The sequence below is a fragment of the Colobus angolensis genome, unplaced genomic scaffold, assembly GCF_000951035.1.
Source record: "Colobus angolensis palliatus isolate OR3802 unplaced genomic scaffold, Cang.pa_1.0 Scaffold75, whole genome shotgun sequence".
NCBI classification, from domain to species: Eukaryota; Metazoa; Chordata; class Mammalia; order Primates; family Cercopithecidae; genus Colobus; species Colobus angolensis.
Genome location: NW_012121265.1, coordinates 2,208,099 through 2,229,144, shown reverse-complemented (window position 1 = coordinate 2,229,144; position 21,046 = coordinate 2,208,099). Strand labels below are relative to the sequence as shown.

The 21,046-nt window shown below is 38.4% G+C and overlaps 1 protein-coding gene across 5 annotated transcripts in view; it reads right to left on the bottom strand.

Annotated features, from left to right (window-relative positions):
• The window catches only part of KIAA1598 (KIAA1598 ortholog), a 121,759-nt gene that overhangs the window by 42,282 nt on the left and 58,431 nt on the right, over positions 1 to 21,046 (bottom strand). For all 5 annotated transcript variants that reach the window (XM_011927812.1, XM_011927816.1, XM_011927815.1 and 2 more), the window contains 4 exons: positions 19,524 to 19,618; positions 14,684 to 14,830; positions 4,072 to 4,225; positions 2,035 to 2,134 (listed from right to left, as the gene is read on the bottom strand). In XM_011927812.1, the coding sequence (XP_011783202.1) occupies positions 2,035 to 2,134; positions 4,072 to 4,225; positions 14,684 to 14,830; positions 19,524 to 19,618 (496 nt within the window). The remainder of the gene's footprint in view (positions 1 to 2,034; positions 2,135 to 4,071; positions 4,226 to 14,683; positions 14,831 to 19,523; positions 19,619 to 21,046) is intronic.

The following is a 21,046-nucleotide window of genomic DNA, read 5'->3' as shown; positions in this document are numbered from 1 at the left end:
GTGTTAGCCAGGATGGTCTCCATCTCCTGACCTCGTGATCCGCCCGTCTCGGCCTCCCAAAGTGCTAGGATTACAGGCTTGAGCCACCGCGCCCGGCCCCCGCTTTCATTTCTAACCATGATTTACATCTGGATAAAACAAATGGGTCAGGAACAAAGTTAGAAAACTTTGATTTGTGAATACAAAATCCACTCAAACTCAACACATATGCAAATATACCTCTTTGGCAAGAAAGCACTCCTCACAAAAAAAATCTCTTTTCTTTTAAAAATTATGTCCTATACTATTTAAATTCATCTGAAAATAAAAAATCATATTATTCAATAAAATTTTCTTTAAAGAGCCTTATAAAAGAGTTCACACTTGAGACACAAATAGTCCTGAACATTCATTTCTCAGCGTAACTGTAAAGTGCTCTTTGGGAAAAAAAATTCTACTTAGGTTATAATTTACTTTTAATTCTAGGGGCTCTCAACATTTCTGAGAATAAAAATTAAAGGCCACCAGCAAGACTGTAATTACTTTTTAATCGTTCTCCCTCTTCGTGGACAGAAGTGACCTTTCTTATCAGCTCAAAATCCCAGACCTTAGAGAAAGATCAAAGTGATGAATTTCCAATTTTAAATGTCAAATCCAGAATATCTCCTACAGATTTAGCTACCCGGGAGAGAAAGATTTTAAAATACCTGAAATTCTTTCAATTGACTCTTGGCTCTATCACGTGTAAAAATTATTTTGCCTTAACTACTTCAATGGCTTAAAGTAGATTATGTCATACCCTGCTCAGTAAGGAAAACTAATGAGACTCTTTTTAAAAGGCAAAGTCCCATTTTCATAGTTGTGTGGGAGGAACATGCTACACATTCTATTCAGATGGATCAGCAAAGGTGCAAAGTATGAATAAATGGCCTCTCTGTGTGAAAGGATTAAACAAATCACATGAGTTAATGAAAGGTTAAAAAAAAAAAAAACTAGCAAAAGTTTTTAAATGCCATTTATTAAAGAATAAATCATACAAAAGCAGTTAATATCATGACATGAGCACGTAAGTTGTCACCTTGGCAAGGAGGTTGTCTTATGTAATTCTGGATGGTGGCATGTGGAACCATAAAGAAGGCAAAATTTGACTCTAAATTTCCTAGTGTGTATTGTGCTCAAGTGACATACATAATGCCATCATGTCACCTTAGGCTTCAGAAAATACGAATTCCTGTCTGCATATGTGACTTCCTGTCACAAGAATTTAAACATAATTTATCTTTCTTATGGAAGGTTCCTCTCTTAACCTTACTAAAGGTATAAATACGAGGAAAGGGATAAAAGTAATTAATACTTCTAGTTTAATTACTTGTTTATAACAATTAGTGTGTTTACACTTTCATTTAGTATTTTTATTTTTAAAATAAATGAACAAACCAGAGCTTTGCAAATTCGAATTAGCAAGACAGAAAAGTAAACACATTCTGGAGAAGCTCAAAATTCCTTGTTCTTACCATTAAAGGAAATCTTAATGTTATTGAATAAAATTTATATATTACAAGAAGGGAATAATATATTGGCTTATTAGGCCATTCTCATGCTGCTAATAAAGATATACCTGAGACTGGATAATTATAAAGGAAAGAGGTTTACTTGACTCACAGTTCCACATGGCTGGGGAGGCCTCACAATCACGGCGGAAGGCAAGGAGAAGCAAGCCACATCTTACATGGCAGCAGGGAAGAGAGAACTTGTGCAGGGGAACTCCTCTTTATAAAACCATGAGATCTCATGAGATTCACTATCATGAGAACAGTGCAGGAAAGACGCACCCTAATGATTCAATTACCTCCCATGACACATGGGAATTGTGGGAGCTACAATTCAAGAGGAGATTTGGGTGGAGACACAACCAAACCATATCACTGGCCTTTAGAAAAATTTCCAAGAAAAGCATCAGCTAGTATCTTTCATGCTTTTAATATGGCTCCTCTCATGGCACAATCTGATGGGGAAGAACATTTGATGCAGAGCAGTCTTCCTGGATATGCTTACCGGATAGGATTGGGAGGTGGAGGGGGAAGTGGTGGTGGAGGAGGAGGTGGTGGAGGTACTGAATTCTCAGACTGGTTCACTCGTTTCTGGAGTTCATCAACTGCACAGAGAGCAAGCATTCAGAAGAGAGCTGAAACAAGCAACTAAACATTGTTTATACATGTGAAAGAAAGAACATAACCTTTCTCAAAAGTAAGTTCTTTTTATTAAGGCAAAATAAAAAATTTCAATATGAAATTGCAGACCTTTTTAAACTTTTCACTATCTAGTCTATTGCTAATGCAAGAGAGGACTCCCATCTATCGATATTAAATGTTATCTTTTTGCTGTATATACAACTTTAGAAAAGAAAAAACATTCAAAACAATGGCTGAAGGGTAGGAAGAAGTGAGTAGGCTGAAGAAATATTTGTTAACAACGAAGTATATTACTCAAACACTAAGAAATTGTTAATACTTGACTTTAAAAGTATACAGACCAAGAATTAATTTTAAAGATGACATTTAGTAATGAATTTTAATAACTGCATACTTCTCTCCCCTGCTTAATTTCCTTCAAAAACTGCAAATACTAGAGTCTTTGATTTTAACCAGATTCAGCTTCCTAAATCTGTAACTCAGAAACTTTTTGCTCTTTTGAAGATATTTCTGGAAATGCACCATATTCCTTCAAGTCTTTCATGAAGCAGGCATTTTACTTAGCAAGCACCAACGATGTCAAAGTGCCTATGAATGGTGCTACAGAAGACATAACACCTGACTTCAAGGAACTGAACTTGTTTATATCACAGATGCTAATACCTATGAGATAATGGGTAAAAGGTGCTGCATACTGTTGGCATTCAGAGGTAGCTCTCCCCATCCACAGCCATTCCACTTTCCCCAACTAAGTGTACCCCCAAGGATCTGTCCATTTGTATTTACCCTCAACACTTAAATAGGCAGTGTGGGCTATGCTCTCCAAAACTGAGAATCCACTGGTCATTTCATGTGTATGCACCTATCCCTCCAAGAGGAATCTGAGTTCTATGAAGACAAAAAGCATGGTTCCTTTTTTTAGGATAGGGCTGGGTACACACACAGCAGATGCTAAGCATTAATAAAAGGCATTCAGAATTGAACCTCATGTGTTTCCAGTGTCTGCCTCCTCCATTCATAATAAAGGTGGCTTTGGCTACAGCCTACTCTGATAGTCACTAAAAATAATGGAATATTTCTTAATTTTGGATCAATTAAAAAAAATTATAATCAATTTTTATTGTGGATTAGAAAGCACTGAATGCTTTTAGAAGGAAAAAAGGCTTACGTGGTTCTTCTGCATAGGTTTCAAAATTCTAGTATAAAATTAACCAAAAAATATCTGAGGTGAATATTGAAGCTATTATAAAGGGAATGTACCTGCCTTCTTAAATTACCGACCTTCCAACAGAGACTTACACATATGCCTGCATAATAATCTAACTCGCACATTCCCGTTAAGCCTTCTAGAACTGAATGAATAAATCTTTTGATTTAAGTATCCCCTGGTGTTTTAAAAGGTTTTCCATTTAATAGATATATTGTTGCCCAGTTCATTGTTAAGTACGATATAGAAAGTATTACTTCATGTGTATAATTAGATACCAAAGATGAAGCTGGTATGCACACCAAAGATGAAGATAGTATGTTTAAAAAGTTTAATACTTTCTAAAAATGCACTCTAAGTGAACAAAATAAAGTACACAATGAATATTCATCTCAAGCTCCCTGAAAAGTTTGGCCCTCCTATGCTAATGGTATCTCTGTGTCTTAATTCTGTATATGATGTTCATAAGGGCTCTAAGTCCAAAAAAGAAGTCTAAATATTTGTGAATTATTTAATACAGCAGCTATTCTACTGAATTGCAATGGTTAGAAATGAAGGAATTTAAAAACAAATCTTTGTATTTTCCCACAGCATTCAGTAAATGTTCTAGACTAACTATAGCCAGGTTTTGTACTAGGCATGAGTAATTCAAAGATTAGTAGTAAGACATAGTAGCCTACTCAATGCTTTTACCAGAGTGCTTTAAATTTCTGGCTTTCTCTTCAGAATTCTGATATTTCAATTCCAATTCCTTTTTATCTTCTTCTAGAAGCTCCAGTTGCTGTTTAAGGTTGTGTATTTCTTTGTGGAGTGTTTCATTTTCTAGTTGCTCTTCTAATTCTTTGACCTGTAAGTTATTTAAAAAAAAAAAAAAAAAAAGACTTTTATGGGTGACAGTTTTTCCTTTGTCAAAGAAAAGAAAGGGAAAAAACAAATATTTCCCTTTGACCGTACTTCATAGCAAACAGATTCCGATCCATCTTAACCATGCAAATTCTAGATACAATTAACACAAAATCATAATCAGCTCTTTGATTTAAAATAAATTTACTGGGAGTTATGTACTAGACACTTTAACTTTTGTAAGTTTTATTTTAGGTTCAGGGTACATGTGCAGGTTTGTTATATAGGTAAATTGTGTGTCACAGAGGTTTGGTGTACAGGTTGTTTCATCACAGAGGTAAAAAGCATAGTACCTGACAGCTACTTTTTCGATCCTCTCTCTCCTCCTACCCTCCACCGTCAAGTAAGCCCCAGTGTCTGTTGTTCCCTTCTTTGTGCCCATGTGTAATCAATGCTTAGTTCCCACTTAGAAGTGAGAACATTTGGTTTTCTATGCCTATGTTAGTTCCCTTAGGATTATGGCCTCCAGTTCCATTCATGTTGCTACAAAGGACATTATCTCATTCCTTTTTATGGCTACATAGTATTCCATGGTATAATGTGTACCACATTTTCTTTATCCAGTCTACCACGGATGGGCACTGAGGTTGACTCCATGACTTTGCTATTACGCATAGTGCTGCGATGAATATATACGTGCATGTGTCTTTATGGTAGAACGAGTTATATTCCTTTGGGCATATATCCAATAATGGGATTGTTGGGTTGAATGGTATTTCTGTTTTAAGTTCTTTGAGAAATCGCCACACTGCTTTCCATAATGGCTGAACTTACATTCCCACCAGCAGTGTATAAGTGTCCTATTTCTCTGAAACCTTGCCAACATCTGCTATTTTTTGACGTTTTAACAACAGCCATTCTGACTGACACGAGATGGTATCTCATTGTGGTTTTGATTTTCATTTCTCTAATGATTAGTTAAGCATTTTTTATATGCCTGTTAGTCACACAGACACTTTAATTTTTAAGTATGAGTCACTTTTGTAACCATTTTCAAAAGAAAAATTCAGGTAATATTTTAAAAGACCCCTGGGGGACACAAATTTAGTAATAAGTATCAAAAGTCTTCAAAAAAAAAAAAGGCTTTTGATTCAGTAAAACCACTTTTAGAAATTATTTTTAAAAATACTCTGAAATGCATTCAAGGAAGTGGTTTTTTGCTTTGTTTTGTTTTTGTTTTTGTTTTGAGACAGAGTCTCACTCTTTCAGCCAGGCTGGAGTGCAGTGGCGTGATCTGGGCTCACTGCAAACTCCGCCTCCCAGGTTTAGGCAATTCTGGTGCCTCAGCCTTCTGAGTAGCTGGGGCTACAGGCACATGTCACCACACTCAGCTAATTTTTGTATTTTTAGTAGAGACGGGGTTTCACCACATTGGCCAGGCTAGTTTCGAACTCCTGGCCTTAAGTGATCCACCTGCTTCGACCTCCCAAGGTGTTGAGATTACAGGCATGAGCCACCACACCTGGCCTGGAGTGTTCTTTACAACAACAAAACGCTGCAAATAACCTAAATGTCCACCAATATTTTTGATTTAATAAATTATGGCATGTTTATTCAATGAAATACGATGCAACTATTTTAAATCACATAGTTAACTATATACTGACATGAGAAGATATATTACCAATGGAAAAAAAATCAGGGCATAAAATAGTATGCATGGTATGATTCAATTTAAACAAACTCTATTTACAAAGTTATATATTTACAGAAAGTTCAGCTATGCACCAAAATATGGGATACTTGGTTTATCTTCTTTAACTTTTGCTATATTTTAAAAATGTATTATAAGGAGCATATGTTATTTTTATAATTGCAAAAACCATATGCTGTGCTTAAAAGACTGCTGCATCTGCAAGGGAGCTTACAGATAGCTAAGAAACATCTTAAGCCACATACAGATGGTCCCCAATTTAGGATGGTTTGAGATACAGGTTTTCGACTTTACAATGGTGTGAAAGTGACACGCATTCAATACAAACCACACTTCAAATTCTGGATTTTGATCTTTTCCCAGGCTCGCAATGTGTAATAAGATACTCTCTCACAATCCTCTGCAACAGCAGCCAGGCACAGCTCCCAGTGAGTCACATGATCATGGAAGTAAATAACTGATACTCTAGAGCAGGGGTCCCCAAACCCCGGGTCTTGGACTGGTACTGGTCCATGGCCTGTTAGGAACCAGGCTGCACAGAAGGTTAGCAGCAGGCATGAGCAAGCATTACCACCTGAGCTCCACCTTGTCAGATCAGCAGCAGCAATAGACTCTTATAGAACCGCGAACCCTATCGTGAACTGCACATGCAAGGGATCTAGGTTGGCCGCTCTTTATGAGAATCTAATGCCTGATGATCTGAGGTGGTGCAGTTTCATCACAAAACCATCCCCCACCCTCATCCCTCCCCAGTCCATGGAAAAATTGTCTTCCACGAAACTGGTCCCTAGTGCCAAAAAGAATGGGGATTGATGCTCTAGTTTTCCAGTTTTGATTGATGCTCTGTGTTTCCAGTTGACTCTGCCCAATTGTAGGCTAATACAAGTGTTCTGAGCACGTGTAAGGTAGGCTAGGCTAAACTATGATATTCAGTAGGTTAGGTATATTATTTTTGATTTACAATATTTTCATCTAACGTGGGTTTATCAGGACGTAACCCCATTGTAAGTCAAGGATCATCTGTATATGAAAAGACTGTAAGAATAACTGTATATATACAGAGTATAAGTTTTAGAAGTAGTGATTATTATAATTTCATTGATAACTTTAATCTTCAGTACCCAACAAGGTATACATACAACAATTTAATCTTAAACCTCAGCTCAATTCAGTAGGTTCTAGGCATGTATTATTTGCTAAATGATTTAACTGTAAGTAGCTAGACTTTTCAGAACCAAAAGTTAAATTCTAGCATAAACTGAAACAAAAACACATTTTTTTCTCTTTTCTTGAAAAGTAATTCCTACACATGGGGACAAAAGAAAGAATGAAATTCTTTCCCTCCCACCCTGTTCTCCAGTTCTCTTTCCCAGGGGACTGTTATCATCTGTCCATCCAGAGGTACTCTACATATATATCAACATTTGTTTTTAAAATTATTTTTATTATTTATTTATTCTACTTTAAGTTCTGGGGTACATGTGCAGAATGTGCAGGTTTGTTACACAGGTATACACGTGCCATGGTGGTCTGCTGTACCCATCAACCTGTCATCTACACTAGGTATTTCTCCTAATGCTCTCCCTCCCCTTGCCCCCCACCTCCTGACAGGCCCCGGTGTGTGATGTTCCCCTTCCTGTGTCCATGTGTTCTCATTGTTCAACTCCCACTTATGAGTGAGTACAGGCAGTGTTTGGTTTTCTGTTTCTGGGTTAGTTTGCTGAAAATGATGGTTTCCAGCTTTATCCATGTCTCTGCAAAGGACACAAACACATCCTTTTTTATGGCTGCATAGTATTCCATGGTGTATATGTGCCACATTTTCTTTATCCAGTCTATCATTGGTGGGCATATGGGTTGGTTCCAAGTGTTTTCTATTAAGAATAGTGCTGCAATAAACATGTGTGTATGTGTCTTTATAGTAGAATGATTTATAATTATTTGGGTATATACCCAGTAACGTGATTGCTAGGTCAAATGGTATTTCTGGTTCTAGATCCTTGAGGAATCGCCACACTGTCTTCCACAATGGTTGAACTAATTTATACACCCACCAACAGTGTAAAAGCATTCCTATTTCTCCAGCATCTCTGGAGATTCCTATCCTCTCCAGCATCTGTTGTTTCCTGACTTTTTAATGATCGCCATTCTAACTGATGTCAGATGGTATCTCATTGCCATTTTGATTTGCATTTCTCTAATGACCAGTGATGATGAGCTTTTTTTCATATGTTTTTTGGCCACATAAATGTCTTCTTTTGAGAAGTGTTTGGCCATATACTTTGCCCACTTTTTGATTAAACTGTTTGTTGTTGTTTTTTTGTGTGTGAATTTAAGTTCCTTGTAAATTCTGGATATTAGCCTTTTGTCAGAAGGATAGATGGTAAAAATTTTCTCCCATTCTGTAGATTGCCTGTTCACTCTGATGATGGTTTCTTTTGCTGTGCATAAGTTCTTTAGTTTAATTAGATCCCATTTGTCAATTCTGGCTTTTGTTGCCATTGCTTTTGGTGTTTTAGTCATGAAGCCTTTGCCCATGCCTATGTCCTGAATGGTATTGCCTAGATTTTCTTTTAGAGTTTTTATGGTTTTAGGTCTTACATTTAAGTCTTTAATCCACCTTGAGTTAATTTTTGTATAAGGTGTAAGGAAGAGGTCCAGTTTCAGTTTTCTGCATATGGCTAGCCCGTTTTCCCAACACCATTTATTAAATAGGGAATCCTTTCCCCATTGCTTGTTTTTCTCAGGTTTGTAAAAGATTAGATGGTTGTAGATGTGTGGTGTTATTTCTGGGGTCTCTGCTATGTTCCATTGGTCTATATCTCTGTTTTGGTACCAGTACCATGCTGTTTTGGTTACCGTAGCCTTGTAGTATAGCTTGAAGCCAGGCAGTGTGATGACTCCAGCTTTGTTCTTTTTGCTTAGGATTGTCTTGGCAATATGGGCTTTTTTTCTGGTTTCACATGAAATTTAAAGCAGGTCTTTCTAATTCTGTGAAGAAAGTAAATGGTAGCTTGATAGGGATAGCATTGAATCTATAAATTACTTTGGGCAGTACAGCCATTTTCACAATATTGATTCTTCCTATCCATGAGTATGGAATGTTTTTCCATTTGTTTGTGTCCTCTCTTATTTCCTTAAGCAGTGGTTTGTCATTCTCCTTGAAGAGGTCCTTCACATCCCTTATAAGTTGTATTCCTAGCTATTTTATTCTCTTTGTAGCAATTGTGAATGGGAGTGCACTCATCATTTGGCTCTCTGTCTGTCTATTATGGGTGTATAGGAAGCTTGTGATTTTTGCACAATGATTTTGTATCCTGAGACTTTGCTGAAGTTGCTTATCAGCTTAAGGAGATTTTGGGTTTTCTAAGTATACAATCATGCCATCTGCAAACAAGAGACAATTTGACTTCCTCTCTTCCTATGTGAATACCCCTTCTTTCTTTCCCTTGCCTGACTGCCCTGGCCAGAACTTCCAATACCATGTTGAATAGGAATGGTGAGAGAGGGCATCCTTGTCATGTGCCGGTTTTCAAAGGGAATGCTTCCAGCTTTTGCTCATTCAGTATGACATTGGCTGTGAGTTTGTCATAAATAGCTCTTATTATTTTGAGATATGTTCCATCAATACCTAGTTTACTAAGACTTTTTAGCATGAAGGGGTGTTGAATTTTATTGAAGGCCTTTTCTGCATCTATTGAGATAATCATGTGGTTTTTCTCATTGGTTCTGTTTATGTGATGGATTACGTTTATTGATTTGAGTATGTTGAAACAGCCTTGCATCCCAGGGATGAAGCCGACTTGATTGTGGTAGATAAGCCTTTGGATGTGCTGCTGGATTCAGTTTGCCAGTATTTTATTGGGGATTTTCACATCGATGTTCATCAGGATACTAGCCTGAAATTTTCTTTTTTTGTTGTGTTTCTGCCAGGTTTTGGTATCAGGATGATGCTGGCCTCATAAAATGAATTAGGGAGGAGTCCCTCTTTTTCTATTGCTTGGAATAGTTTCAGAAGGAATGATACCAGCTCCTCTTTGTACCTCTGGTAGAATTCGGCTGTGAGTCCGTCTGATCCTGGGCTTTATTTGGTTAGCAGGCTATTAATTACTGCCTCAATTTCAGAACTTGTTATTGGTATATTCAGGGATTCAACTTCTTCCTCCTTTAGTCTTAGGAGGGTGTATGTGTCCAGGAATTTATGCATTTCTTCTAGATTTTCTAGCTTATTTGTGTACAGGTATTTATAGTATTCTCTGATGGTAGTTTGTATTTCTGTGGGATTGGTGGTAATCCCCCCTTTACATTTTTTATTGTGTCTATTTGATTCTTCTCTCTTTTCTTCTTTATTAGTTGGGCTAGCGGTCTACCTATTTTGTTAATCTTTTCAAAAAAACAGCTCCTGGATTCATTGATTTTTTTTGAAGGATTTTTCGTGTCTCTGTCTCCTTCAGTTCTGCTCTGATCTTAGTTATTTCTTGACTTCTACTAGCTTTTGAATGTGTTTGCTCTTGCTTCTCTAATTCTTTTAATGTGATGATAGGGTGTCAATTTTATATCTTTCCTGCTTTCTCCTGTGGGCATTTAGTGCTATAAATTTCCCTCTAAACACTGCTTTAGCTATGTCCCAGAGATTCTGGTATGTTGTATCTTTGTTCTCATTGGTTTCAAAGAACTTATTTATTTCTGACTTAATTTTGTTATTTACTCAGTAGTCATTCAGAAGCAGGTTGTTCAGTTTCCAGGTAGTTGTGTGGTTTTGAGTAAGTTTCTCAATCCTGAATTCTAATTTGATTGCACTGTGGTCTGAGAGACTCTTTAAGATTTCCATTCTTTTGCATTTGCTGCGAAGTGTTTTACTTCCAATTATGTGGTCAATTTTAGAATAAGTATGATGTGGTACTGAGAAGAATATATATTCTGTTGATTTGGGATGGAGAGTTCTGTAGATGCTATTAGGTCTGCTTGGTCCAGAGCTGAATTCAAGTCCTGAATATCCTTGTTAATTTTCTGTCTCATTGATCTGTCTAATATCGACAGTGGGGTGTGGAAGTCTCCCACTATTATTGTGTGGGAGTCTATATCTCTTTGTAGGTCTCTAAGAACTTGCTTTATGAATCTGGGTGCTCCTGTATTGGGTGCATATATATTTAGGATCATTAGCTCTTCTTGTTGCCATTCTTTACCATTATGTAATACCCTTGTCTCTTTTGCTCTTCATTGGTTTAAAGTCTGTTTTATCAGAGACTAGGATTGCAACCCCTGCTTTTTTTGCTTTCCAGTTGCTTGGTAAATATTCCTCTGTCCCTTTATTTTAAGCCTATGTGTCTTTACACGTGAGATGGGTCTCCTGAATACAGCACACCAATGGATCTTGATTCTTTATCCAATTTGTCAGTCCGTGTCTTTTAATTGGGGGCATTTATCCCATTTACATTTAAGGTTAATATTGTTATGTGTGAATTTGATCCTGTCATTATGATGCTAGCTGGTTATTTTGCCATTAGTTTATGCAGTTTCTTCAGTGTCGTTGATCTTTACAATTTGGTATGTTTTTGCAGTAGCTGGTACCAGTTTTTCCTTTCCATGTTTAGTGCTTCCTTCAGGAACTCTTGTAAGGCAGGCCTGGTGGTGACAAAATCTCGCAGCATTTGTTTGTCTGTAAAGGATTTTATTTCTCCTTTGCTTATGAAGCTTAATTTGGCTAGATATGAAATTCTGGGTTGAAAATTCTTATCTTTAAGAATGTTGAATATTGGCTCCCACTCTCTTCTGGCTTGTAGGGTTTCTGCAGAGAGATCCATTGTTAGTCTGATGGGCTTCCCTTTGTGAGTAACCCAACCTTTCTTTCTGGCTGCGCTTAACATTTTTTCCTTCATTTCAACCTTGATGAATCTGACGATTATGTGTCTTGGGGCTGCTCTTCTCGAGGATTATCTTTGTGGTGTTCTCTGTGTTTCCTGAATTTGAATGTTGGCCTGTCTTGCTGGGTGGGGAAGTTCTCCTGGATAATATCCTGAAGAGTGTTTTCCAACTTGGTTCCATTCTCCCCATCACTTTCCAGTACACCAATCAAACATAGGTTTGGTCTTTTCACATAGTCCCATCTTTCTTGGAGGCTTTGTTCACTCCTTTTCAGTCTTTTTTTCAATAATCTTGTCTTCATGCTTTATTTCATTAAGTTGATCTTCAATCTCTGATATCCTGTCTTCCACTTGATCGATTTGGCTATTGATACTTGCATACGCTTCACCAAGTTCTCCTGCTGTGTTTTTCAGCTCCATCAGGTCATTTTTGTTCTTCTCTAAACTGGTTATTCTAGTTAGCAATTCCTCTAACTTTTTATCAAGGTTCTTGGCTTCCTTGCGTTGGGTTAGAACATGCTCCTTTAACTCGGAGGAGTTTGTTATCACCCACCTTCTGAAGCCTGCTTCTGTCAATTTGTCAAACTCATTCTCCATCCACTTTTGTTCCCTTGCTGGCTAGGAGTTGTGATTTTTTGGAGGACAAGAGGCATTCTGGTTTTTGGAATTTTCAGCCTTTTTGCACTAGTTTTTCCTCATCTTTCTGGATTATCTACCTTTGGTCTTTGATGTTGGTAACCTCCGGATGGGGTTTTTGCGTGGATGCCCTTTGGTTGATGTTGATGTATTCCTTTCTGTTTGTTAGTTATCCTTCTAGCAGTCAGGTCCCTCTGCTGCAGGTCTGCTGGAGTTTGCTGGAGGTCCACTCCCAACCCTGTTTGCCTGGGGACCATCAGTGGAAGCTGCAAAACAGCAAAGATTTCTGCCTGTTCCTTCCTCTGGAAGCTTCATCCCAGAGGGGCACCCGCCAGATGCCATCTGGAGTTCTCCTGTATGAGGTGACTGTAGACCCCTGCTGGGAGGTGTCTCCCAGTCAGGAGGCACTGGGGTAAGGGATCCACTTGAGGAGGCAGTCTGTCCCTTAGCAGAGCTCAAGCACTGTGCTGGGAAATCTGCTGCTCTATTCAGAGCTGGCAGGCAGGAATGTTTAAGTCTGCTGAAGCTGCGCCCACAGCTGCCTCTTCCCCCAGGTGCTCTGTCCCAGGGAGATGGGAGTTTTATCTATAAGCCCAGACTGGGGCTGCTGCCTCTCTTTCAGAGATGCCCTGCCCAGAGAGGAGGGATCTAAAGAGGTAATCTAGCTACAACAGCTTGGCGGAGCTGCAGTGGGCTCCGCCCAGTCCGAACTTCCTGGTGGCTTTGTTTACCCTGTGAGGGGAAAACAGCCTACTCAAGCCTCAGTAATGGCAGACACCCTGCCTCCTACCAAGCTCGAGTGTACCAGGTTGACGTCAGACCGCTGTGCTGGCAGCGAGAATTTCAAGCCAGTGGATCTTGGTTTGCTGGGCTCTGTGGGGGTGGGATCTGCTGAGCTAGACCACTTAGCTCCCTGGCTTCTGCCCTTTTCCAGGGGAGTGAACAGTTCTGTGTTGCTGGCGTTCCAGGTGCCACTGGGATATGAAAAACACTCCTGCACCTAGTTTGGTGTCTGCCCAAATGGCCACCCAGTTTTGTGCTTGAATCCCAGGGCCCTGGTGGCATAGACACCCAAGGGAATCTCCTGGTCTACAAGGCTTGCAAAGGCCGTGGGAAAAGCATAGTATCTGGGCTGGAGTGCACCATTCCTCACAGCACAGTCCCTCATGGCTTCTCTTGGCTAGGGGAGGGAGTTCCCCAATCCCCTGCACTTCCCAGGTGAGGTGACACCCCGCCCTGCTTCGGCTCGCCCTCCATGAGATGCACCCACTGTCTAACCAGTCCCAATGAGATGAGCCAGGTACCCAGTGCAGAAATCACCTCCCTTCTGCGTTGATCTAATTGGGAGCTGCAGACCGGAGCTGTTCCTATTCAGCCATCTTACCAGCCACCAAATATGAACATTTCTTAGTGAGGCAAAACAAATCAACTCTACCTCACCACCAACTTTGTAAAAACTTCAGAACTTCCAAGGATTAAATGTCAATACTGTTGCCACAGAGGCTTTGACAGGTGATAACAAGTAGCAGCTGACAGCCTTTCCTTCCCAAATGAGGTACATTATAAGTAGCATAAACATTGATGTAATTTTTCTTAAGTGGTCTCTTTAATTTGAAAGTCTTTGTTCCACTTCTTTGCTTCTCCTCTCCCACATTCTCCTCTCACCTACCACAATGACTATTCTTTCTTCTTGGCACACAGAGGTACACTATGTCAGCTGGAATAGCTCCACTCATCAAATTGAAATAACCACTTAGGAAGTCTTTAAACATACACATTTGTGCAAGTTTACAAAATCAGAAATTTTCTCTAAGCAAACAATTACTACTAATATGGACTTTCATTTTCTCTGAATAAAACCTATGCCCTCCAACAAGTGCTCTGAGATGAACAGAGCCTCTTAGTGTGTGCAGTCTCCAAAAAATACATTTCCAAAAATCAAATTTCCAGACTTTGCATTATCCAAGCTCTTCCTGAGTTATATCTCTTTCCCTTGCTGCTTCCGACCCTTTGGACAGTTTAAAGAGTATTATAAAGTGTACAACAGTGTGTTACAAATTTCAGTTTCACAACATTAAATTCATTTAGTTATTTTTTTCTAAAAGGTGGTTGGAAGGACTTAGTAACTAAGGCAAAATATGAAACAATAAATGACTGGACTGACTCCACAGGCACTCTTCATCTTAAATATATGTGTGTATGCATGTACGCGTGTGTGTACCTAAAACTCCAGAAGAAAAGGGGTTACCTTTTGTTGATGCTGAATTCTCTCTTCTTCAAGGAGCTGGGTGAGTTTTGCATTTTCATCTAAAGCTTTCAAAAGCTGCTGATCAGGGACGGAGTTCTGCAGCAGAAGGTGGCTTTGCCTCTTTAGCTTGTTTTGCTCAATGAACATCTGCAAAAGTTTGTTACAAGAATGTATATATCATTCAATCTCACATATCTCCTCAACTGTAACTTCAGCAAAAGTAAAGTACATGGAATTTTTATTAAGACATTAAAGGCAAATTCTGACTTGTACAAGTTTTAGAGGCAGTGATTGCTATGATTCCTTTTATATAATCTTTAATATCTTTACTCTTGCCCCAACAAGATATTTATACAATAAGCTGGTCTTACTCTTCAGTTTTTAATATTTTATTATTGCTTTAAAATACACTAATATTAATAGCAGTAGCTCATATTTCTCAAGAACTTACCTTGTGTACTCCACACACTAAATATTTTATATGGATTATTTTAATCCTTACACCAATCCTATTAAAGTGCTTCTACTATGAAGAGGTAACATTTACTAAACACTATGTGACAGACATGGTGGGAATCATTTTACATTCATTATATCTTATAATCCTTAAAACAACACTATCAAGTAGACACTACTATCATCTAATTTTACTTATAAGGTAACTGAGGCTCAAAGAAGTTAGGCGACTTTCCCAAGAACACATGTAAGTGACAAGACCAGGATTTAAACCCATATCTGATTTACATGCCCAAGCTCTTAACTATCTGGTTAAGTTCCTCTACTATTTACTAGATCTAATGTTTTGTTTTAAACTAATTAGTTTCTCCCCAGTGATAAAAGTAGTTAACAGTAGAAGGGTAAAGGGGAGAAGGGAGACAGTATACTTTCATTGAGCACTTTATTAAGCAATTTATATATGTTATTTATCAAATCCTCACAACTTTACATGATTGAAAATAACATTAATTTCTATTCACCTGTTATTTCTTTTCCTTAACACCCTACCCAATTTGGCCAGTGAGTGATTCCAAGTATGAAATGTTTCTGTTAAACTCTGAAATCTGGCCTACCAATTTTATAGTAGAGCTTCACCTTTTCAGAGTTTTAACAGCATTACAAAATTTACACTGGAACTTAACTGAAAGCTCTGAACTGTAAAATGATTTGCTACAGCCCTCATGTTAGTTTGTTCAACAACTTCACCCACCATGTAACAGAAAAAGTCAGCAAATAAAACTCAGGACAAAAATATTTTCCATCAACCTCCACGTGGCAAGACCGCAGCTTTAATGATTTATACAATCCTTAAGCTCTTGATCAGTAACGATTTCCAAATAGAAGTCAAGTCATGAATATACTATACTAAAACACTAACATTTTCTTCCCAGTATGTCTTCCTGTGAGAGAGGAAAAAAAGGTCAGAAGCTTTCCTTCTTTGCCTGTGCAGGGATTTATGAAAAGCCCACGAACTACGACAGGGTTCTTCTGCAGAATTAAAACACATTACAAAGTCAAACAGGTAAATAAACAATTGTATACACATGAAACCCACATTCTTCTTCCATCTGTGTGAGAGTGAGAGGTATAGAGACTGCAGTGAGGGAGAGTATGTGCATGTATGCTTGGCTGGAGAGGGGTGAGACGCAGCTTCAGCATTCTAAGAAAGAGTAATCAATATTTCATTACAGTATCTTAAACTTCAGACCAGTGATTTAATTAAAATGAATTGTTTTGAGTGACCATTATGATTACAGTAATTTTTTTTCTTTTTTTTTTTTTTTTTTTTTGAGATGGAGTCTCGCTCTGTTGCCCAGGCTGGAGTACAGTGGCACAATCTCAGCTCACTGCAACCTCTGCCTCCCGGGTACAAGTGATTCTCGTGCCCCAGTCTCCCGAGTAGCTGGGACTACAGGTGCCTGCCACCATGCCTGGCTACTTTTTGTATTTTTAGTAGAGATGGGGTTTCACTATGTAGGCCAGGTTGGTCTCGAACTCCTGGCCTCAAATGACGCCCCCACCTCAGTCTCCCAAAGTGCTGGGATTACAGACGTGAGCCACCATTCCTGGCCAAAAAATTTAATTATGTTGAATAAATTTAAAAATTTAATATAGCTATGGAGACAACTGATAGTTTTCTTGTTGAGGGGGGTTATGTTTTTGGCTTTGTTTTCTAAATAAACTAGTGAGAATTAAGAGTGGGGGGTGGGCCGGGCGCGGTGGCTCAAGCCTGTAATCCCAGCACTTTGGGAGGCCGAGACAGGCGGATCACGAGGTCAGGAGATCGAGACCATCCTGGCTAACATGGTGAAACCCCGTCTCTACTAAAAAATACAAAAAACTAGCCGGGCGAGGCGGCGGGTGCCTGTAGTCCCAGCTACTCGGGAGGCTGAGGCAGGAGAATGGCGTAAACCCGGGAGGCGGAGCTTGCAGTGAGCTGAGATCCGGCCACTGCACTCCAGCGCGGGCGACAGAGCGAGACTCCGTCTCAAAAAAAAAAAAAAAAAAAAAAAAAAAGAGTGGGGGGTAACTTTCAATTTTTATTTTATACATTTAGAAAATATTTGTATCTTTGTGCAAGGCACACATATTCCTTTTTAACTAAAAATATAAAGTAAATTAACCTTAAAAATTGATTTCTAGGGCTCTAGACTATAAGCTTCAAGAGGGCAGGGCTCATATTTGCTTTCTTCACCACTGGATTCCCAATGTCAGCACAGTGTCTGGCACAGTAAGATGTTTGCTGCATGCCCTAAGTGGTAAGTAAAATGCAAAAGAATGGGACTCTGTTGTTAAACTAAGTTTTGTGTCTTTGTACTTACCTGTTGAAAACCTGAGAATGCGTAAACTATGTAAAAAGGAAAATATGCTAGTTCCAATCTAGTGCTTTTTTTTTAAAAGTTTTCTTCTCACTATTGTGTAGATTGAAACTAGATACTGTAAAATTGTTGAGTACTACTGCAAATATTTATGCTGCCAATAATAAGTACCATTGCTCTTGCTTCCTTTCTCTTCTCAAACTTCTACCTCCTCATTCTGGGTTAACATGTCAGCATCATTGTTTCCACCGACCACTAAGACTGAAGACCAGGTGAACGGCAGAGTCAATCATTCATTTTTGTCCTCTTACTGCAACCTTACTTCTTCCATCTGTCTTCTCTGCTACTACATGGCCTTCAAGTTTTTCTCTGAGTTGCTTTGTATTCCAACATCATTGTGCAAACAACAGATGGAAAACTGAAAATGTCTTGAAATGAGACCGTGCTATTCAGGTCAAAATCCAACCTTTCCAGTTTTGCAATAAAAAAGTCAACCTTTCCAGTTTTGCAATAAAGGCATCTTCACATTATCCCTGCTTCCTCACCCCCTCCACTGTTTTATTTCATTGCATTATTTATATTGCTGCAACGTTTTCCAGAGGGCTCTGACACACTTCAATTCTTTTTCCTTTCTTCCAAGTAATAAGAGAAAAATATTTACTCACCTTTCATTAAATTCTCTGAATAAAATGAATCATAATATTTCAAGTCAGATCTACTTGGCCCAAACCTTTGGTAGAGTTCATTGCTAGCACAGCTACGCTCAAGCACAGAAAGAGCCCCACAAAACCATAATCAGATTTTCAAATGACATTCCCATAATGCCATGCTTTGTCTTCCTTCTATGCCTTGGATACCTTTACCTAGGACTGTTTTACATTTCCTGAGCTATTTCCCTTCAACCCACAGTATGCACATAAATTCAAACTACACCTACAGGATGGAGATCTCATTGCAGACCAGTTTTTGAGTTTAGCCGACTGGTGAACTCCTCATGGCCCTGGACGCTAGCCCCAGGGTCATGGAAGACCCAATGACTGCATGTCAACAGGTAAGCCGAAACAAGAGATGCTCAAAGCTGATCTCTAACATGAGAGGAAGATCAGTAGGCTGGTGAAAGGTTGAGATAATGAAAATGAATATACTACATGGCAGTGTTCCACAGCCAGTGGAAGAATCACCTGGCATAATGACAGCACTGCACAATGGCTGAAGAGAAATACTGATACCATAATACTGTTATCTGAGATGGTATATGGAGATACCTCCAAGAATTTAAGCCTATTTGAAATGTACAGGCATCCTGTACTCAAGCTAGACTGTCCATCACAAGCCATGGATATCACCAAATGCAATTCCTTTCCCTCACACGGCATTTTATAGTTAACACAACACTTTTGAAAAATTTTGCCATTAAAATCCACTCAGTCAGGTCTGTATTACTGTCCATTTTACAGATGGTAAAAGTGAAGCCCTGAGAGGCTGAATAATTGCTCAGAGGTCATACAACTAGTAATTGACATGGCCAAAATTTGAGCCCAGATCTTTTGACAATGAACTTGATACTATTCTGTTATCTGCCTCCCTAAACCAGCAGATCCTTAATTCAAACTGGTGAGTTCTTACTCAACCTCAAGAATTTGTCTGATATGTCATCTGCATATCAGAGTATAAGGTCCCTTACAAAACAAAATTAAAAAGGTTTTTACTATTGGGCACAGTGGCTCATGCCTGTAATCTCCCAGTACTTTGGGAGGCCGAGGCGAGCAGATCACGAGGTCAAGAGATCAAGACCATCCTGGCCAACACGATGAAACCCCATCTCTACTAAAAGTACAAAAATTAGCTGGGTATGGTGGCGAGTGCCTGTAATCCCAGCTACTCGGGAGGCTGAGAGAGGAGAATCGCTTGAATCAGGGAGTTGGAGGTTGCAGTGAACCGAGATTGTGACACTGCACTCCAGCCTGGCAACAGAGCGAGACTCTGTCTCAAGGGAAAAAAAAAAGTTTTTACAAAATACCCACCTCTTGTGCAAATGACTCCGCTTTCTTTCGAAGGTCCTTCTCCAGCTCCAGGTTTACTTGCATCTCCTCATACTCTTCTACAGCTAACATAGACACTAAAGAATATAAAGGAAAAAAAACCCAGACAATAAGTCACACAAATAATCAGGAGTATGGATGAAAAACAGTGTTGAAAAGGTTCTTCATACCAGCATCCAGGTACCCTCATGCATTCCTGGTTGGCATATAAATTTATAAAACCTTTTTGGAGAGCAACTTGGCAATGTGAATCAAAAATCTAAAACTACTCATACACTTTGAATAATCCCACTTCTAGGAATGCATATGCTAAGATTGTGCATATACAGACATTTGGTTGCAAGGATGCTCTCCACCTCACTGCTGATAAAAGTGAAAGGACATAATGCTGCAACACTGAAGGAGCAGTAAATTGTGATACAAGAAATATTATTCTGCCATCAAAATTATATTGTAGAAGCATACTTAGTAAATGGAAAGACATCTGTGATGTATTTTTAAAAACAGATTGCAAAAATTAGTGCAAAATGAATTCATTTTTGTTCTTTAAAAGCCACAGATAAAGCACATCAACAGCCATTTCACAGAATAGAAAATATACAAAAGGCCAATAAACATGTGGAAAGATGCTCATCTTCATTAGGAATCAGGCAAATGAAGAGTAAAAACACTTCTTACACCCGTCCAAGAGGCTACTGGTAAAAATTTTAAAGCATGTTTTTATTAAATTTGGAGAGGACACAAAACCATGGAAACAAATACATTGTTAATAGGACTGTAAACTGATAGATCTTATACAATTTGGTATGCAGTGAAAAAAAATTGAAGGTAAAATTTTACATTTGGCATATGTATTAGAGAAACTCTTGGACGTGTGCACCAGATGACATGTCTAACAATTTTTATAACAACATGACTCAGAATAGCAGAAATCTGGAAACAGCCCAAAGTCTACCAATAGGATACTACTTAAAATAATTTTAGTGTAGTCACCTAATGGAATAGTATACAGCAGCGAAAACAAACATACCACAGCTATGCCTGTCCACATGCGTGAATCTCACAAACACAAAAAGTTGCAGAAGGTTATAGGAAAAATGATTCCATTTATATAGAGTTCAAAAATATGCAAAATTAAACAATGTTGTTTAGGGATACATACATATTTGGCAAAACTACAAATAAAAGAAAGGAAATAATAAAAATTCAAGGGAGAGGTATAAGCAGAGAGGGATGTTCATGGGTTTACAAGGTACCAGCAAGTATAAAGAGAATTCTTTTACTGGTATTTCCTCCGTCTTATATATATATAATAAACATATTTAACACAAAATTCAATGTGTATATATATATATAGATTTGTTTAAGATTGGAAGAATATACACTAAAATGTTACTAGTGCTTATCTTTGAATTGCAAAAGTTGATTTCTTTCTTTTCTTACATGAATCTAAATTTTCCACCAAAGAAAGTATATTACCTGAATATATATATTTTTAAATATAT